The sequence below is a fragment of the Pristis pectinata genome, chromosome 8 (genome assembly GCF_009764475.1).
Source record: "Pristis pectinata isolate sPriPec2 chromosome 8, sPriPec2.1.pri, whole genome shotgun sequence".
NCBI lineage: Eukaryota > Metazoa > Chordata > Chondrichthyes > Rhinopristiformes > Pristidae > Pristis > Pristis pectinata.
This window is the reverse complement of record NC_067412.1, coordinates 90992463-91012530: the sequence shown is the minus strand read 5'-3', so window position 1 is coordinate 91012530 and position 20068 is coordinate 90992463. Positions and strand designations below refer to the sequence as shown.

At 41.4% G+C, this 20068-nt stretch overlaps 1 protein-coding gene across 2 annotated transcripts in view; it reads left to right on the top strand.

Moving 5' to 3' along the window:
* The window catches only part of zbtb33 (zinc finger and BTB domain containing 33), a 35370-nt gene extending 16052 nt beyond the window's left edge, over nt 1-19318 (top strand). The window contains exons 2-6 of one of the 2 annotated variants that reach the window (XM_052021457.1): nt 4294-4336; nt 8859-9167; nt 9353-9512; nt 9676-9852; nt 15149-19318. In XM_052021457.1, the coding sequence (XP_051877417.1) occupies nt 8928-9167; nt 9353-9512; nt 9676-9852; nt 15149-17001 (2430 nt within the window). In that variant the 5' untranslated portion in view covers nt 4294-4336; nt 8859-8927 and the 3' untranslated portion in view covers nt 17002-19318. The remainder of the gene's footprint in view (nt 1-4293; nt 4337-8858; nt 9168-9352; nt 9513-9675; nt 9853-15148) is intronic. The other variant, XM_052021458.1, reaches the window with a different exon arrangement.
* Nucleotides 19319-20068: the final 750 nt, after the last annotated feature.

Sequence of the window (20068 nt, the reverse complement as noted above, 5' to 3'; positions counted from 1 at the left end):
CAAATTGAAACCTCTGCATGGCTCAGTGCAACATGAGTAAGTGAATGAAGCACTGAGTGAGATGCTTGAAAAATCACGCTTGCTCAGATCTGTCTATTGAAACAATATTTAGTACTACACACCTTCATGTAAACATTCCAATAGCATCCTGACCAATTTCTTGTCTTTCATCCTCCGTAAACCCGAGTGCATCCAAAAATCTGCAGCTGTTATATCCTAAGCTGTACCAATTCCCATTCACTTGCTGACCTATGTGTCCTCACTATAACAACACTTTAAATTTGAAATTCTTATCCTTGTGTTCCCTCCCTATATCTGGAATCTCATTCGGCCTTTGTACCATCCAAGATTTCTGCACTGCTTCAGTTCTGATACCTGATTTTCTTCACCCTGTCTCCTGCCTCCACCCCATGACTGCCATGCCTTTGACTATTGCAGAAATCCAGAAATCTCTACTTGAGACCCCCCCCCTTGAACTCACCTCTTTGATCAAACCTTGGGTTACCTGTCACATCTCATGTGGCTCAGTGTCAAATTTTGTCCGATGATGTTCCAGTGAGGTACCTTGATTGTTTTTCTACATGAAGGGTACTGTGTAAATACAAACTGTCTCGCTTTAAAACATCAATTGTGGAAGTTGGTGATTAATTAGAGCAAATGTACTTCTGTGTTAGTGGGCTAGGCCTTATCAGAGGGAATCTGAGTAGGCAGTGGGAACAATGTGGGGTTTCCATCTAAAACTTGGAAGTTTGGATTTCCTTTAATTTTGACTCCACAGCTAGCACATTTAGGTCTGACTGGTTCTCTACCCAAAAGGGTTCCATTCAGGACTCTGGAAGTGGCCGTGGCTGCAAGTAATTTGTCTGTACCTGCGAGTGAAAATGTGAGAGTGTCCAATTGCAGCCCTTGGCACAGAGTTGGGATGGTGAACTGATCCTTAACACTGAGTCTGATGGGATGAGTGGAGGGATTAGATATAAACTGTGGTGGTGTTGGGGGGCGGGGGGGAATTGGGTGACCAGGAGGAACCCTTCTTGGTCCTTACAAATAAAGCCATAAAAGCTCTTACGTTTTTCTCAAAGCCATCCGCACCTCTGTTCAGCTGCCAAGCTTTGTGTGTCTCAGTTTAACTTGGGAGTATGCAGATTTAGATTGTTTGTGATTTTTTAAAGTTTGAACCCTAAGGCACCTATTATTGGGAAGTGATATTCACTCACTGGCTTCCATTAAGGTGTCAGTGACCAATTCCAGGAGAAAATGTGGTACCTCAGAAAGAAGTATGATTGTGGACTTCAGGAAGGGGAAGTCGGGAGAACACACCAGTCTTCATTGAGGGGTCAGCGGTGGAAAGGGTGAGCAGCTTCAAGTTCCTGGGCGTCAACATCTCAGAGGGTCTATCTTGGGCCCACAAACAACAAATTTCATAACATATGTCAGTGATAATAAACCTGATTCTACTTTTCTCTAGAGATTAGACTGCATAGAGCCACGTTTCTCTGCACTAAACAATCTAATTTCTATCAAAAATAAAACATGAATGAAAATCAGGGATCTCCTGTGTGGATTGGGAAGTCTGCAGTTTTCCTCTTCGGTTGCTCCATGCGTATTATGGAAGTACTGGAAGAACACAGAGCATTCAGTGTGACACTGTAGGATTTTCATTATTTACAGAGTGGCCTGTGCTGTCGGCAGGCCTTCTTAAGAGCCTGTGATCCTGTTTCCGTGTGACTTTCAGGGAACTTCTCCAAATAGTCCCCACCTGGCCACCCAATGTGTGTGGGTCTCCTTTAGGTTAATTCCTTACCAACAGCCTCACCTTCTTTGGTATCAGCCACACCTTCCCCAACCACTCCATAAGTTGGTGCCCCTGGCTACACCTGTTCCTCGCTATCCACCCAACCATCACCCATGCAGCAATGCACACCCACCAGTCATTTGACCAGAAATCACCTCCCTGCTGATTGCCAATTCCATCCGTTCCCTTGCCCCTTCTCACCTCAGGACCTCTCTCCCTCTTGGAAGCAGACCACTGCCCCCGAGATTACCTGATTTCCATTATGCATTCTATACTAGTGCAACCTGCTAAGGAACATACCTTGCTTTGAGTAAAGCCAATTATGTAGCACCTGATACCTTGGGTACTATGTAATTCCAACAGCAGGCTTAAATGGTGCAGTGACCATTTAAAATGCCTCGACAGATGCTTGGGAAATTTTAGTTCCTTTTTTGTTCTTATTAATGAATATTTAAATATTATGTTTTTAAGTAAATAAAACTATCTTATAACATAAACTTATATGCTGAACTGTACAGCCAAAATATTTTAAACAGCTTAAGAGTTCCAATGCAGAAGATTACAAACTACATAGTGGGTATTGGTAATTGAGGAGTCAGATTGAATTAGCTGAGCTGGTTCTGTGTTTGCATTAACAGAAAAGGCATTATTTTAGGCATTTTCCACCTGTTAAAAATAAGTAGAAACTTCTGTGAGGAGGGAGGGGCAGAACTGCAGCTGTTCAAGGGACACAAATAGTACAAACAGCTTATTTGAGGCACATTTGAAGCCAATTTGTTGGTAATGATTGCTGATCATTTAATTTCCAAGAGCTGGTATCACATTGGGGTGTGTTGGAAAATTCTCCATGTCTCAGGTTGTAATTCCTTGTGCATCACTATTGGTGAAGCAGTTATCACATGCAATTTTTCAACAGTCATTAACCTACAGATGGAACAGCAAGTTGTTGGCTGCCCCATGTGCTATTTTTAATGCAGTGGTTACACATTAATGTCAAATTCCTGTGTGTGGTGTTTCTTTGAAGAAATTAAAGGATAAGGAATTATTTTAGTAATATCCCACACTCAATTCAACACAACTGTTAACCAGTGCACTAAGACACTTCATGGAGAAAAGCCAATATGATGGCGCTCCTGGGCCTTCTAAACCTTAAGGTTCTAGTTAGCAATAAGGTAATTATGCATCTTCTGTTTATTTAGTAGGTAATAAATATACTATAAATTAATATCTTACAATCTAAAGTTCACATGCGCAATACTGATAGTAACAATACTTTCAGGTCTGATGTCCATATGAATTTTGAATTTGATGTGGAAATCAAATATTTTGGATTGGGACAGAAACTAGTGGTGATAGCTGCCCCTACCCATTCATCTGTGTATTTTTTGATGATATAATCTAGAGTTACATAACACATTTAATTGGATGATTTGTCATTTTTGGTGCAGCATGGATGGAGAAGGGAACAATGTTTAAAATAATCACTCATCATAATTGTGCAGTGAATATAGGAATGGAGGTGCCTTGATTGTACAAGGATTACTGCATTCCTCAGTAATGCTTTGGTCTGACTTGGATCTCTTGAATTAGTTGGACAATGGTCAGGATGCTGTAGCGATTACGAAGGGAAAATGTAACTTCCAAATATTCTCATTTATAAAGTGAGCTCTACAATGAAGTTGAATGCTGGAAAACATTTCTATAGGTATTGAGACATAATAGGAGTTGGCTATGATGCTACCTTTTCATACCAAACATCGTGATGATGCTCGCCCAGAGGAAATGGCCACTCGCTCGAAGAGGGCTGCAGTCCTCTGTGCAACTGTTTGCTAGCATGATTTCTGTCAACATCAAGACTCTGGCAAATAATGAGTATTGTCCCTGTGTGCGTATGCTGGGGGAGGTGTGGTGGTGTGATTCAAGTCTTTGGAAGTACACCACAGAAAAGTGGTAAGCAGGACAAGGAGGAGAAAGTGAAAAACAAAATATTGTAATTATATCCCCGGCTGTAATGTGCTCTCAACCAATCTCAATAACGTAGCTTGTTAAAAAGCTTTTGGAGAACTACATTGTACCTTAAGTACCGAAGAATAAGTTTGCTCTACCCTTACTGGCCAAACTACATTTTAAACATGAAATTATGAGGCTGAGGTACAGTAAAGTATTGTTTTGAGATTTTCCTGGGGAACCACCGAGATGACAAAAGTACAGGAATTTAATTAAACCTAGTCCACTTATCCAATGTAATGGCATAATAGTTTGTGAAATGTGAAATGCTCCCAGAAACTGAACTGGAATTTGATAACCTTAAAATTTAATTTGTTACCATAGTTTCAGAATAAGCTGAACGATGAATGGCTTTAATTGTTGCATTGATCTCTGTCATTCAATTTGTAATGAGAGCATGATATTGTTTATTTTAAAAGAATGGTTTCTGACATTTTGTTGTTTTGTAGAAGCTTCAATTGCAATCTAAAATATATTTGTGCTTTTTGCAGATTATTTCAAAGAAAATTTGACCTAAGAAAATAATTATACAAGGTAAATATGAAACCCAATAATTGCCTACTTAAATGACACATGTTCATTCATTTATTTGGACAGGATCATTTCAATGTATGTAATTTTAGCTCTTTTTCTGAATAATAAATTGGCATTCAATTACCTACATGACTAGACTGCATCCATTGCCTCAGATATCACTCAAGGTTGTCAGAGATGTCACTCCTTAGTGCTGCAAGTCCAAAAATTAGAAAATGGTGAAATGTTGACCTATTGAGTTCATAGACCAATTGAAGAATGTGGTTGAAATCAAAGGCAATTAGCTTCTCTTGCTGAGTGTGCACAAGTTGCAGTGGGAAACTGAGAAATTTCCATTACTTGTCTTCTTCCCTGACCAACCTGCCCTGAATTAGCAAGTGGCACCAGCGCCCCAAGTGAAGTACTGACCTTGCTTTGAGCATGTTTCCTGTTTTTTCAGCTAATTGAATTATATTTATTAATGCAACATAAAGCAGAGTACAATTAATCTTTTCAGAATAAAATTGTTAAATTTTGTTCAGCTCCTCCAAAGGTGCATTAGTCAGACAATTTAAGGAAATTTTGTTTGTAGGCAGCAAATGGGAAATTCAGTAGGGCTCATGGTCAAAAGCAGTGTGCACTGCTGAGCAGTCTTTACCTATTTCAGGCCTTTCCTTCATACACTGCACCATTGTAGAGACATAGTTGAGTGGTTAGCTTCACTGAGGTCATGGGGAGAATGACCCAGGGCTGAAGTGGAAGGGTAGGATTTGGAAAAGTAGGGGCCATTGCTGATTAATGGGTAAATGGGTAGGGATAATGGGAGGTGGAGAGGAAGGCTTGGTAGTTTGGGGGCTAAATGTATTCGGGCTGTGTAATTGGAAGTTGTGGTTTGACAGGGAGGGAAATGCTGGCGTCGCTGGTTTGTTCTTAGATTGATAGATTTGCCAGGAATGACATGGATTTCAGGCAAAGGGTGTTTGTGGGATGGTGGTGATCATACTATAGATGGGGAGGGGTGAGGGGGTTAACTGAAGGTCAGGATACTACCTGCTTTAAAGGAGATCTACCCGAGTCACAATAAGAATGCGAAGCAGTGACCTTCTCAGGCAGGTCCTGCAGAAGCAGGCACTGTGAAACCTTGTTTATGGATGACTGGCCTGTGAATAGATGGGCTGTGAACGAGCTATTAAGACTATAGATGTTGGCATTCAGGTGTATATTGGATGTCACTGTGCACGTTCAGGGTCTCCTGTGTGTTAGCAGGCATGGCCCACAGAGGACCAAGAACAAAAATCATAGATTTCATGCAATTTGCATGAAGTCCCCAATTTTCAGTTGCATTTTATTTTTCATTGAAATTGGATTGCATAATGCCAAGGCACGTGGTGTTGCATGATCCAATTTATAGTTCTTGTTCTTACTTGGTGCTCCTTGCAAAGATTTGTAAATATCTGGAAAATATATTCATTATCTAGGCATGAATTTACAGTATTTCTTTGGTGGTTGAATTACTGGATTTGGTTTTGTTGCTGATATTTCAGTTTCCTGATTTGCTGTGGTTGATACCCTTTTTATTTTGACTTCACTGAATTTGCTGATCTCTGTGGCCTCCTAGACAACCCAACCATATCCCTGTAGTGACCAGGCTAAGCCTATCTTAGTCCACTCCAGTTATTTCATTCCACAGCCTGACTGGCTTTTTGTGGTTCTTGAGTTGCCTAGAAAAGCAGAATACTGTGGCACCTGGAAACCTGATATTAAAGTACTGAAGATATTCAGCAGGTTGGGCAGAATCCATGGAAAGAGAAATCATTAACACTTTAGATCTGATGAAACTCTGTTTCTCTCTCCTCAGGTACTGCCTGACCTGTTGAGCGTTTGTAGCGTTATTTGTTCTTATTTCCTTTCCACTCGAGTCTGGCACACTGAAGCCAGTCATTCCTAATCAATATATGTTTATAACTATCTTCAGCACGTGCCCAGTTCTTATAATGAAATTCCAATTATATCTACAATGCTGTGGCTGACTGCAGCATCGTGATGATAATCAACAGGTTCATTTAGGAGGGCAGATTACAAGTGCTGATTTACTTGCCACTTCTGCCTTCCAGCTCAACTGTTTCTCCATCTTCTCACTTCACCCTGCTCCCTCCCCTTTGTCTATTTGATCCACAGCTCTTGTTTCTTTTTTAAGAATATTGACTTGGCAACGTGCTCACCCGAGCACCAATTTAACCCAATTTCTTGCTTGAAAACCATGAATGCTTCCAGATATGTCTGTTTATCCCTCCATCTCAAGCAAATCCTAAGTGTTTCCTGGAGTACATGCTAACTTGGCTCACCTGCCTGCCTCAAAAACTCCCTGGCTCCTGAAACGTGAGGAGAAAATGAGAGATGAAGGAGAATAAAACTAGCAGAAGTTGAAGGAGAAAAAAGACTGAAGGGGCTGGGGGTGAAAAGAAGACAGAACTGGAGGAAAGTGATGCATGAAAGTGAAGAAGGAGAGAAGGAAGTGAAAGAGAAGACAGACATCTGAACAGACAGAACTAGATGCTGAGAGCTTCCTTGGGAGGGCTTAGCTCAAAACGGTTTTGAGAACCACTGCGCTGGAAATATTTATTGTCCAGGGTGGACAGAGCAATGGGTGATTTAAGAATGAATGTGAACTTAAAAATATAAAACAGAATTTTTCTTCAGAGCTGCAAGATTTTGTTCTATTAAAATGTTGTGTTATTCCCATAAGGTGCAGTGGCCACTCTTTAAATGAATCTTGCCCCCATCCAAAAATATTGTTACCGCCATTTCATGTCTGTGTTCCTAGCAGATGGTTTGTTTCTTGTCGACACTGCTATATGTACCAGTATACTTCTATTTTGCCGGTGACTGATGAATGTTTCTTGGGTTTGTCTGTTCTTGGAATTAGCCTTTTGTTTAGGACTGGGTCTGTAATCCTGATTGCTTAATATTGATTTTCCTCTGTTGTACACGCCCATGGTTTTGTGCTGAATATTTACATATCCTTGCTGCCTTAGTAATTCCACACATTCAAACAATATTCCATGTTCCTAGCCCAGGTCACTCCCTGAACATCAAAGTCTCAGTTCGACTCGCATGCTTTCCTTGGTTCCAAATTACAAAACAGAAGGAGGCCATCCAGCCCTTTGCATCCATGCCAGCTCACAGCAGAGCAAATCCCATCGGTTCCATTCCCACATTTTACATCCTGTAGTTCTAACAACTTATTCTCTCTCACATGCCCATCAATTCCCCCATGATTCTTTTTACCACTTACCTACACAAAGGTGGAATTTACAGCAGCCAGGTAATCTACCAGTTTTCCATCTTTTTTTGTCAGAGAGCCTTCCAGTTTACCTTGCCTCAAAATGCAAACTGTCAAATGTTCTTAGACCTCAGCGGAATCTCCGGACCTTCACCCATGTTCATTCCCTGACCTCACATGATCATCTCTTCTTCCACTGCTACCCACCCAAACTCCATTGCTCTTTGACCACTTTCCCCCCAAGTTCTGATACAAAAATCAAAGTGCTTTATCCCAGTCACAGGAGTTCCTTGGCTCCACTTACTTCGTCATTCAGCTGTGTTGCGTACCAACCTGATGATCTCCTGCAGCCTACACATCCAACCCTGTAGGTGTTGCTTTTCAATTTCCTACAAGGGAAAAGTAAGAGGCAAGCTTTGAGAATGGCATATAGACAGTGGAGCTATGCAGGAAAGAAATGAGACTTGAAGAAAGTGAAAAATGGAAAAGAATAGGATCAGACACAAGAAATGACATTGATATCAGTGCTGCAATGAGTAAAATGACAACCAAAGAGAGAAAAGTAAAAACCAGAGACTAAAACAGAACAATTAAGTGAGGTGGTTACAGTGAGATAATGGTAACATTTCTTTCCATAGCAGATGTTCATTAGTTGTGACTGCAGCAGGAGATTCCTTGACTGACCATAAGCAGAACTACATGTGTTTAGTAACGTTTTAAAAATATCTAAAAAATGCTGTTTGAATGGTTCTCTTGGCATGATCTGAGTAAAAGGCAGGACGTTCATGGGGTAAAATTTCTATGGGCCTTCTCCTGATCTCCTGCTATAACTGACAGAAGCTCAGTAGAAACAGTGTAAGCAGCTGTTTCTGCTGAAGGCATGAGAGGAGCTTGAGGGGCCCCTGAAGGAATTTAATTCTCCGTGTTTTACATCACAGATGTACAGTCTTTAGGTTTTAATGTAATAAAAACAGGAGTTTAACAAAATTCCCTGTTTTGGTTATTTACTCAAAAGTTGTTGGGCCAGATTTTGTATTGTTCCCTAGAAACATGTGCCAAAATGGTGCTGCGCAGGGGACCGGCACCAGGTGGTCCTGGTGCCATTGGTGCATGGTTTTCATGCACACACCTCATGCATGAGCATGTGTGCTTAGGATGAGCCAATTGCGTTGCTTATCCCTTTAGCATGAGTTAAGCGTGAGTAATTTCATGAGTCCTGCACACTTGCTGAAACTGATGTCATGCCTGCACCTCTTAAAGGGGAGGTGACCACTGAATCCAACCACTGCTGGAAGTCATTGTGGAGCTTGGGAACCACTGCACAGAAGAATGGCAGCACTGGCACGGGAGCGGGCACCCCGTTTCATGGATGCAGACCTCGACATCTTAGTGGAAGAGGTGGAAAACCGCAGGAAGATCCTGTACGCTAGGGGACCCAGGAAGCCCTTCAGGACAGAGATGAAGTACCAGTGGGAGGAAGTGGCCAGAAAAATCAATGCTCAGAGTGATGCCCCGAGGACCTGGTCCCAATGCCGCAAAAAGTTTAATGACCTCACACGTGTGGTCAAGGTCAGTGGAGACTGCAACCAATCCCATCTACCACCACATGCACTCCTACAGTTACATACTCACCATTACCCGACACCCACACACACATCTCACATCTCACACTCACTTAACTATTCAACTATGGCAGCCATTTCATGCACACACATTGAAACACACTCATTAATACTCTTCCCTCTCTCTTGCAGGAGAAGATTGCTCGCAACCGCCAGCAGCAGAAGCAGTCTGGAGGGGCCCCTGCCCGTGCCCAGAGGCTCAGTCGCTTGGAAGAGAGAGTGCTGGCGATTATGCGCTCGGATGCCACACATCCAGTGGCCGCCGGTGGACTGGAGATCATTGATAATGACGGTATGCTCATAACCAATTCATCCTCCCGTGTCACACCTCCCTCCCTCACCCCCCCCCCCCCCAAACACAATGTTTTCTGCCCGATAACAAGTGGTTCAGATGTGCTCCCTTGCCTGCCCCCTTCCCTCACCGTGACCATACTCTTGTACCTTTCTCATTTCAGATACACAGGACATACCGCCTGGCTTTGCCCAAGCAGATGAGCTGCAGGAGTCCGAGGAGGAAGAAGAAGATACGCCATCACTGCATTTGTCACTCCCATCCACCAGCTCAGATCCTGGCACCTCGCGGACTCTAGAGGACAGTTTAGAGGCGAGATCTACACGTGGTGAATCACCAGGCACGTGTGGACGTCAGCCAGGCCAGGGGGGGAGGGTAGCTCAAGCGCCAGCTTCCCGAAGGGCGAGGTCGTACACCAGTTCTGCCCCGGAGGACTCAGATGAGGATTTTGATGGGGCAGCCTACAGGCGAAGGCTGATGAGAATGCACGTGGACATGCTTGGGGCATTGTCCGACCTGCCCGAAAGCCTGCGTGAAATGTCAAGAAGCATGGGGGAGTCCAGCTCCAACCTTGCACATGTCTTTGCACGGAGCCTGGAGCCCATCCTTTCCAGCATGGAAGTGGTGGCCAGCTCCATGTCAACACTTGCGGACCCAACCACGATGCAGTGTTTGATGACAGAAGTCTCAGCTTCCATTGCAGCGCAGGCAGAGGCCACCCAGAGACTGAGTGCTGCAGTGGAAGCTCAGACAGCTGCCAGTCAAGCTCAGACCGCTGCCATCATGGCTCTGGATTCCACTGTTGGCAGGGGCTTTGAGGCTGTGAAGGCACTCTTGCGATCAGCTGATTGCTAGGCTAGCTGACACCATGGCCCAGGGGAGTGTCAGTGGGCCCATGGAGTACGAATAGGCTGTCCTCTCTCAGAACGACTTCATTCACGCTCCCACCACTCTCACTCTGACAGTGCCCTCACAGTTGCCTGTCAGCCAGCTTAACCTAGACTGTTTCCGCTCATGGAGAAACGGTGCAGTCTGAAGCCAAGCCATCCAGGCCCAGAGCTGTTCGCGGTCGCCCTTCGTGGACATCTGCAACCTCCTCCGCTGCAAGGGAGCAATTGTTCACCAGCCTGGCTGGAATCACAGTGGGGAGCCCTGTGTAGAAGTAGTAGGCCGGGCAAAGGCACTTGGAGAAGGGCGCTAAAAGAATGCGTAAGGGTGATTGGTAAAAAGATTGTATGGTCTGGGTATTGTCTGGATGTATAAAAATCTTGGACGTTTAATTGCTTAGTTCTGACTTTCGTAATTTGTACAGAAAGGGACACTAAGATGACCACTGACAGAAGGACGGGAATATGAGCTGTGTCATCATGGGGATTTGTGTTTCTCGTTATTCATTAGCACTTGCGGATTTTAGGAGTCAAGGGGAGGCCAGCATATATTGATCATGCCTATGTTTCATTGGGATCAGTGAAGAACCTCCTGTAAGACTTGCTGCAGTGCTTGTGGTGGAGCAACTTTGACGGTGCTGTTATAAGGGCAGCTCCAACACTGGTGACTTCCATCCTGCAGGTGTCAGAGTGTCCGGCCAATAGGTGACATAGATCAGAGCTTCTCCTTTTGATGGAGAAGGGCTTATCATGAGCTATTGCAGTCTAGTTATAAAATGGCACTCAGTAGAGTCATTGTGTCTTTGTTAGACTGCAGTATTATTTCAGGGTGGTTCATGTGCAGTGGCCATCTTTGTCCCAAAAGGGGAAGAGCTTTCTTTAGTGTCTTTGGAGCTTTAAAATACCTCTCATAACCTAGACTTAAAAACAGTATTATGATTTTGTGCAATAAGGAGTTTAGGTTCTCGCTGGAGCTTCTGCAGCCTCCAACGTTCTGATACAGCCTTGATAATTAAGTGACTGAAGTTATTTTATGATCTGTGGTGATCACTAGGATCTTTTTCTTGAGGGAATGAGTTGTGGTAATAACATTGAGACTTCCACTTAATGAGCTTGGCCATTGCCAGGCACCTGTGTGATACGATGTTAACTTACTGTTTAAAGTTCTGCATTTCAGTGGTGGCAAAATCTTGCAGCTCTTGGATACAGACAGTGTTACCTCTTGTGGGTGCTATTAGTGAGAATGGGATCCTCGCAAGAATATTGAGGCTTTAAGCTGTGCTGTGAAAGTATGACCGGAGAGGGCTCCCCTAGCTACAGTCATCCTTATACAGGATCATCCTCATCCTCTTCTCCATGTAAGGGCTCTGCTCACTTGAGTGTTGTTTTACACAGCGTGCGAAGAAGGCTAAGGGGAAACCTGACAGAGGTATACAAAATTATGAGGGACACAAATAGGGGTAGATAATAGAAATCTTTTCTCAATTGCAGAGACATCTAACACTAGAGGGCATAGATTTAAGCAGTTTGAGGGGATCAGAAGAACAACTTCATCACCCAGAGGATGGTTGGAATCTGGAACTCACTGGCTGAGTGTATGGTGGTGGCAGGTACATTCACAACATTTAAGAAGTATCTAGACAAGCACAAATCTCCAAGGCATAGAAGGTTGTGGGCCAAATGCTGGTAAATGGGATTAGTATAGATAGGTACTTGATGCTCGGCATAGACTCAGGTGGGCCGAAGGGCCTGTTTCTGTGCTCTATGACTATGCCTTCACCTAAGATAATAAAGCTTGAGATCCTCTTTGGAGAATTTGACAGATTGCCCCCTAAGTAATCTTAACAGGGGTATCTCATTTTGGGGATCTCAATGCACAGCTCTAGCCTCGTAGTGCCATCTGTGATTGTAATTGAACTCTGCAGTATTCCTGGACTGATGTGAGGAGCCAAGGATAAAGGGGAATTTCCTTTTCCCCCAAGAACCATGATTCCTACTGAAATATGGCAGGGACATGCTGCATAATGGTGGAATTTTCTGATGGATGGTATTGACCATCAGTATTTTCTGCTGATGGTTATATACCAGCTGGACATTCAGGCTGTGATAAACCTTGCAATTCATGATGAGTTCCAGGTACATGTGTAGAGTCCTAGCACCACATAAGTACTGCCTATCATTTGCTGAGCCTTCAGGAAGCCCCTATTCTGACAAATGCAGATTCCTGAAATGCTTGCTGGTTTCTACTCAAGAAGAAGGATATGAAGTCTGCTCTCTTTGAGTAGTGAGCACCTCCAACATCCCTAATGCAGCATGGACCAGAAGCTGCCATAACCTGCAGTGAACCAAAGTTCAAGGTGACATTGGCCTTCACCTTTCCTTATAGGGTTGTCCTAGCATGGATGTGTAACTTCAGAAAATGACAGATCTGTGACACTGGAAGTAGGAGTGAGGCATTTGGAAGATTCTTGGTGAAATGGAGCCTTTCTGCTCCTCCACCCTTGGGTTCCTTTGACAAATTGTCCTTTGTTTGGACCTCTCCTTGCAATGCTGCAGGCTCAGCACCAATCTAGTGAATAGATAACGGTGCTCATCTGGACTCTGACAATAAGCTGCACCTGAAGTCTTTAGGCCTTTAAAAAGAAGTGTGCTTATCTGCAATTCAACCCTCAACAACCCCGCAATTAACTAAATTGCACAGGTGCAAGACATATCCCTGCCGTTAAGAGCTTCTTTCATGTGCGTGGTGAATATTAATGATCTTCCCCTGTTTCATTTCACAGGGAGCTAACAACCGTGCATTGCATGTGGATTGATATTACCCATGCATGCCTTGGCTGCTCCATCAGTAGGTGTGCCATGCACTTGGCAGTTTACAGTTGAAGGTCCCAGGATTTGCTAGTAGTTAGCGATTGCTTTTTGTGATCAATTTTTCTGCCCAGAATCACAGTGCTTTAAGGAGTATGTGAAATGTAGATACATTTGTAGCCCAGTGTTCTTTCAATTTTTAGGGACACCTGAGTGGATTAAGTGCAGTGGTTTGTGGTTGTGAAAGTATTAGGAGGTAAAGCTAACTGCGGTGTATCACTGAAATGCTTTTGTCTCCATTATTTTCCATGGTCTCACAGGTCTCAGTGATCCCACGTGTGCTACACTCTGTCCTGTTGCCCCAAACCTTTTCCAAGGATCTGTTGTCTTTGTTTGTGCCTCCTGATTTCAGCAATTGCTTATCATTATTTGTGATTATCCCCTCTCCTCCCTATCACACGACAGCCTGCTCGTGCTGCATCTCCCTCGGTTCGTTTCCTCTCAGGCTAAGTAGAGCAGACACTGGGCTTATTTAGATCCACAGAGTGTCACTCACCGTCCCTTAGCTTCACTTTATCATACTGCAGCCAATCTCTTGTATAAAAGAAAGGGAGGGGGACAACATTGGGAGGACACACATACTGAAAACATGCAGGCGAGAGAGGAGATGGTGCTTTCAGAAAACATGAAATTGAAACAAAAAGTAGTAAGAGCGATAACAGTACTGTTTTGTGGAAAGTGAAGCCAAGAGGACAGATAGGGTCGCAAATAAAAAACTGGTAGCCAAAGGCAGAGTAAGAGAACTGTTTGAATGGTAAAGAAGCAGTTGTGTAATTACAGAAAGATGGATATATGTTAAAGTGCCAAAGAAGATGAAATATATTAGAATTAATTTTACATAACATCATTCCATTCATAGGTTTGCTCACTTACCATCAGTGCCACAGGATAACCATTTATCTATTATCTAACAAGCATCCTTTAACTGTTTTCTTTGGCATGATCTGAATATATTGCACCGTAACTATTGGGATAAAATTTCCATGGGATTCTTCTGATCTCTTGCCAAAAGTTTGGCCAACGATATCAGAGAAACCATGTATGGGTGAGATTAGGAGAGACCCTGTAGAAATTTAACATTACCATTTTTTTTAACAAATGGAAAGTACATTCTAATTTAAAAATTAGGAGGTAGAAATTCGTCCTCGACTGCTTGCGCTAAACATCCATGTATAGTAATGGCTCCAGGTTGTACTTCCATTTTGAAATTCGGTTCCATTTTGCATTCAGGACAGGTGACTGAGGACAAATTTGTACCCCCAGGAGTTTAACAGAAATCCCCGTCTTGGCTGTTTCCTCAAAAGTCAGTGTTCTTAGTCTCTTTCAATGTTTGGAGACTCTGAGGAGTTTCGGTGGAACATCAGTGACTTGGCAATGGGTAAATATTAAGAGGTTAAAACTAAATGCAGATGTGTCACTGGATTGGCAGCTCTGACTGGGAGAACATCCATCCTTGAGTGAAACATTTTAAATTAGCCTTTTAACCTCAAGATAATCAGAGAAAATACCTGGATGTAATTGTGGAAATGGGATTGTTGTAAAGCTGTATTCTGGTGTATTCCTGTGGGATTATATTCCTGCATTCAAAATTTATGTACTGTAGATTACAGTCCAAATTCACCATCACATTCTGTACATTATACTGCATTGATTCTTATTATTTTTAGACAATTAAAAGAAAGTAAAATGAATAAAACTGTTTCATATGGGAGTACAGCAGAAAAGGCTTCCCAATGCTTCCTGTGAATCTCTGACAAGTGACTTTTACTGTTGTTACAATTGTACAATTTTTGAAGTAAATTTGTTCATTTAACAGGATTTGACTACGGTCTGTCAGCCAACTCATTTTCATTGGAAATGTTATCTTTGTTTTTGATATAGTTATGGAGAGCAAAAAACTGATTAGTGCAACTGACATTCATCACTCGGGAACATTGTTGAAGTTTCTTAATGAGCAGCGGGTCCAAGGACTGTTCTGTGATATTACGATAATTGTGGAAGATCGCAAATTTCGAGCACATAAGAATGTCTTGTCATCTGCTAGTAGCTACTTCCATCAGCTTTTCAGTCTCGATGGCACTAGCAATGTAAACGGACAAGTCCTTGAACTGAACTTCGTCAGAGCTGAGGTATTTGCAGAGGTTCTGAATTTTATCTACACCTCCAAGTTGGTCCGTGTGAATGCTGAACTTGTAAGTGAGTTGATTCAGTCTGGGCAGGCCCTGGGGCTAAAATTCCTTGCTGACTTAGGGGAATCGCTTTCAAAGTTAAAAGGATCGGCACCAGGTGTCAACAGTGCTGCTTCTGTGACAGACTCCAAGGTTGAGACCTCTCAGAAGGTTGCTGCTGATCCAACAGTGGAACCTGAACGCTTGATTATACACGTTGAAGAAGGAGGTCTGGGACCACGAATAACTGATGCTTTCTCCCTGTCTAGTGCAGAGTTTAGGGATTCGAAAGGTAACAGTAAAGACTCACCCAGTAGTGAAGACTCCGAGGATAACGATGATGTCATTTTCTGCAGTGAAATTTCACCACCTAAACAATCCTCCAGTGTAGTTAGCATGGGTTCAAAGCAGACAAATATTATTATTCCTAATATACCAGTAAGTTCTGACAATTTAGGAACTCAGACAAAACATGTTGCTCTGGTGCCAGAGACATCCTTGAAAGTTGGGGATTTTAAAGTCAAAATCTCTGATGGAAGCACAGAGAGTGGGCAGAATACTGTAAATACCCAGCAAAGCACAAAGACCGTAAATGTGAAGTATCTTCAGGATGGCAAACAACTTGTAACTGTAGATAAAATGGCTGGCATTGACACGTTGTCTAAAGGTTGCAGAGTTTATGCAAATATCGACACAAACCCTAACACATATCACATCGTGGTACCAAACAAAGACGATCTTGCCAACCGAGAACCCAAGCAGAACAAGGAGCCTGGATCCCCTGACAAGAAATTGCTTCTGATCGGAGACAAGGTACCTGATGATGGAGGCCACTCAAGCATTCAAATCACGCCTGAAAATTCCGGTAATCATATAAATAATTCAAGACCTATGTTCATCAATGAACAGAACTTTCCAGATGCAAAACGAATGAAAAGGGAACAAGATCATTATGAGTTAATTGTAGATGGACGAGTGTTTTATGTTTGTATTGTTTGTAAGCGATCATATGCATGCCTGACTAGCCTAAGGAGGCACTTCAATGTTCATTCCTGGGAGAAGAAATATCCTTGCCATTACTGTGAGAAAGTCTTTCCTCTTGCAGAGTATCGTACTAAGCACGAAATTCTTCACACTGGTGAACGGCGATACCAGTGCTTAACCTGTGGTGAGACCTTCATTAATTACCAGGTGATGGCATCACACATTAGGTCAGTCCATAGCAAAAAGACTGGAAAGAGCGCAGCTGAAGATGAGACTGTTTCCGATTCAAAACTTTACCGCTTGCTGCCGTGCAAAACCTTACAGATCAGACAATATGGGTTCCTAACTGCAAGTGCATCGGGCGCAATGGCTGAGATTAATGAGGATGGGATTGTATATCATGTAGAAGACGAGGATGAAGGAGCTGCACAGCAGGCCACGGAGACCATAGGGGGTGGCAAGCCTTCTAGCTGGGATGATATTTTTCCTCAGGAAGGAACCCCAGTTTACAGGTACAATTCCTTAGATGGCAATTCCGAACTAGAGTTTGTTATACCAGAATCCTTCAGAGAGATGGCTTGAAGTCATTCAGACTATGATGGAACTAAACGTAGTAAGAAAATGGATTGTGATACCAGGTTAACTGCTGACAGCCAACCATTGGTGATAGTATTGTACTAACTGACCAGTTAAGCATTTGTGTTTCAGGCAAACAAATGATGCAGTGGCTGGACCATTGTGTGGGTAACCTACAGTCTTTTTTTTTGAAGAGAAAGCATTTCTGTTAAACGTAATGATGTCACTATAGAATGCATCATGAAATGTGAAGCAGAATGTAGCTGTGGCTTTGAACAAAAATGCAGATTATATGCAGATATTTTGTCAGAACTAGCCAGAAATCAATGGACATTTATAGACAATGTACACCATTGAAAGAGTTTTCAATTATTTTAGTCTTTAGTGATCTAGCAGCCATTACCCAGATGTTTATTTTTACATATCTTTGATCAGAAACCGAATTTATGGAAATTTTATGTGCTAGCACTTTTAATTTTACATTGTAGGGCTGAGGTAAAAGGCTGCTGTTGAATCTTTTTCTGGCAAATCCTTATAAATCATCTTCCTACACATTGTGGATCACTACTTTTAGTGTTTTACATGCTTAACCAATCACAAAGTCCTTCTTCCTAAAGTAACTTACTAGCATTTTTAAACACGATGCATAGAAGACCACCAAATAGTAGTTACCTTTAGCAGCTGTATCATTAAACAAAGCTTCAAAGAAGGAGCAAACCTAAATCCAGCTTTTATTAATGGTGATGAATAGGTGGAAATAAATGAGCCAAATTGGTAAAAATGTTGGATGTACCAGTATTTCTGCTACCAGCAATAAGAAAAGGGAGGAGATGATGATAACAAGTTCATGTCCACATTAGGCAAATACAGTTTAATTCAGAAAAGCTTGTCTTTCTTTCATTCCATGATCATTGGTCTTGCAGCATCAATCACTCCTTCATGATTTAATAGTAATAATGTATCATTTGAATTAAAAATGTGCCTGATTAAACTAGATTAATGCAAATGGAATGAATAATGGAAAAAAGGTGGGTTAGGAAAAAAATAACGTAACCTATAAGGTGTTGTGTAGTCCACCATGTAAGGTGAATTATTTTGGATGACCCCCATACTAAGCAAATTCCTTACTGGCCATTATTTTGATTTATGTTCTATTGATTATGTTTTATTAAACTAGATGCTAATGCAGTACTTTGGGATGAAAGCTTTTAAATCTAACTGCTCAAGAAGTGAACAATTATCTACAATATTTGCATTATTTGAAATATGCATGCTAAGTGCTAGTTTTATCTGCCAGATTCCAATTTTACAAGTATTATTCCCTGATTGTTTTTGTTTTTATTCTACTGTGAAGTTGGCAGTCTCTGTACTTAAAAAAAAATCTAGCTTCAATTTGCATAGAGTAATAACATCATTCTCATATATACCTAAGGATTTAATTTATCATCTTGTAGCTCTAATGATTGTTTTGCTAAAATTTTGGACACACTGCTATTCAAAAGAGTTGGGATTGCACAATAGATGCTGCATTTTTACAATGTAATTTCATCCAAACTGCTTTTCAGAATTTTAAAAAATTCCTGACCAATAAATATTCAGTTTAGATTATTTTAATGGTCAAAATGTCACAGAGGTGATGTATGCCATTAGCCTAGTCTATCGTTACTTAGTTGTGAACTGTTATAAGCAAAAAGATGTTGCTTTCTTGAAATTCTCTGTAATGCACCTCATATAAGCTCTCACATTAAGTACTGTAGGCTTACTTAATTGAACATGTATTTTGTAGCAAACATCCATTTAGTACCCATTTAGCAAAAAAAACTATCAGCAAAATGATTTCTCTTTTGTAAATCCTTTACTGTATGGGTCAATATTGTACATACATTGCTTCACTTTTTTAAGAAGAAAATAAACTATGGTCCCATAAGTCTTTGAAAAATGTAGAAAAGTAATAAATCTTGTAAAAGGAATAGCCTATCATTTTGTTTGTAACAGTTTTGCATGCATAGACTAGAACAAAACGGCAGAATAGAAAATCTTTTTACACTTGCATAAAAGTAATTCGTTTGAATTACCTGCAGATTGGCAAAACTATGTCGGTCTAAATAATACTGTTCTGTCCTATTGTGCAAGCAAGGTTAATGCTTTTGTACCAGTGAAAATAATAAAACTACTAATATGTAAATATAGTTGTAACAAAGCTTCTTCCTTAGTATAGGTTATTGTTAAGTCACTTTTCTATTTTCTTTAATTTGAAGCCTTAGAATGTAAGTTTATTTATTGTATTTGCTCTTTTGATGATGATAATAAAATTTTCAGAGTACATTGACTTGTACCTGCATTTTGTTTGGTTTCATAAACCAAGTTAATAACTATATTTCAAAATACAGAATGTCACTGCAACTAATGTTCTTGTGAAGGTGAATGCAAAATTCCCCATTGTTTCAAAGTGACAGTGCTGGTAATGCGATTTAAAATATTCTCCTTCTTCTCTTGAAGGGACAAGAATTTATTGGAGTACAAACTCTTGTGTATTGGCCACTCCCTGTGTCTCTTTACTAAATGGTGTTTCTTGGTTTGTAACCATGGCCGGAGACAAACTTTCAAGCCCTCTCTGGACCACATGTCACCAGGAGAAGGTGCAATAGAGATTTACGAGGATGGTGCCAGAACTGAAGGGGATATATATCAAATAATGCTGAATAGGCTAGTATTTTTTCTTCAGAAATGATATTGCAGATGGGTGACCCTCTTCAAGATTAAGAAACATATCAGGTGTTGAGAAAATGTATCCTCTTGCCATCAACTAGTTTGCAGTAACATTATGTCCAGACTAATTATCCATAAACCAGGACTAATTCTCCACAGATGTTTCTTTTTATTCATTTAATCAACTGAAATTAAACATGGTATAATAATCTAATATCAGTAACTGTGACTATGAAACCACAAGATTGTTGGGAAGAAAATAGATTTATTTATATTCTGTAGGGAGAGAAGTTCTGAGAGAATATTTCCCCACATGAGTCATAGGTTCAGAATAATAGTGCCCAGTTAAGCGGGAGTTAAGAAG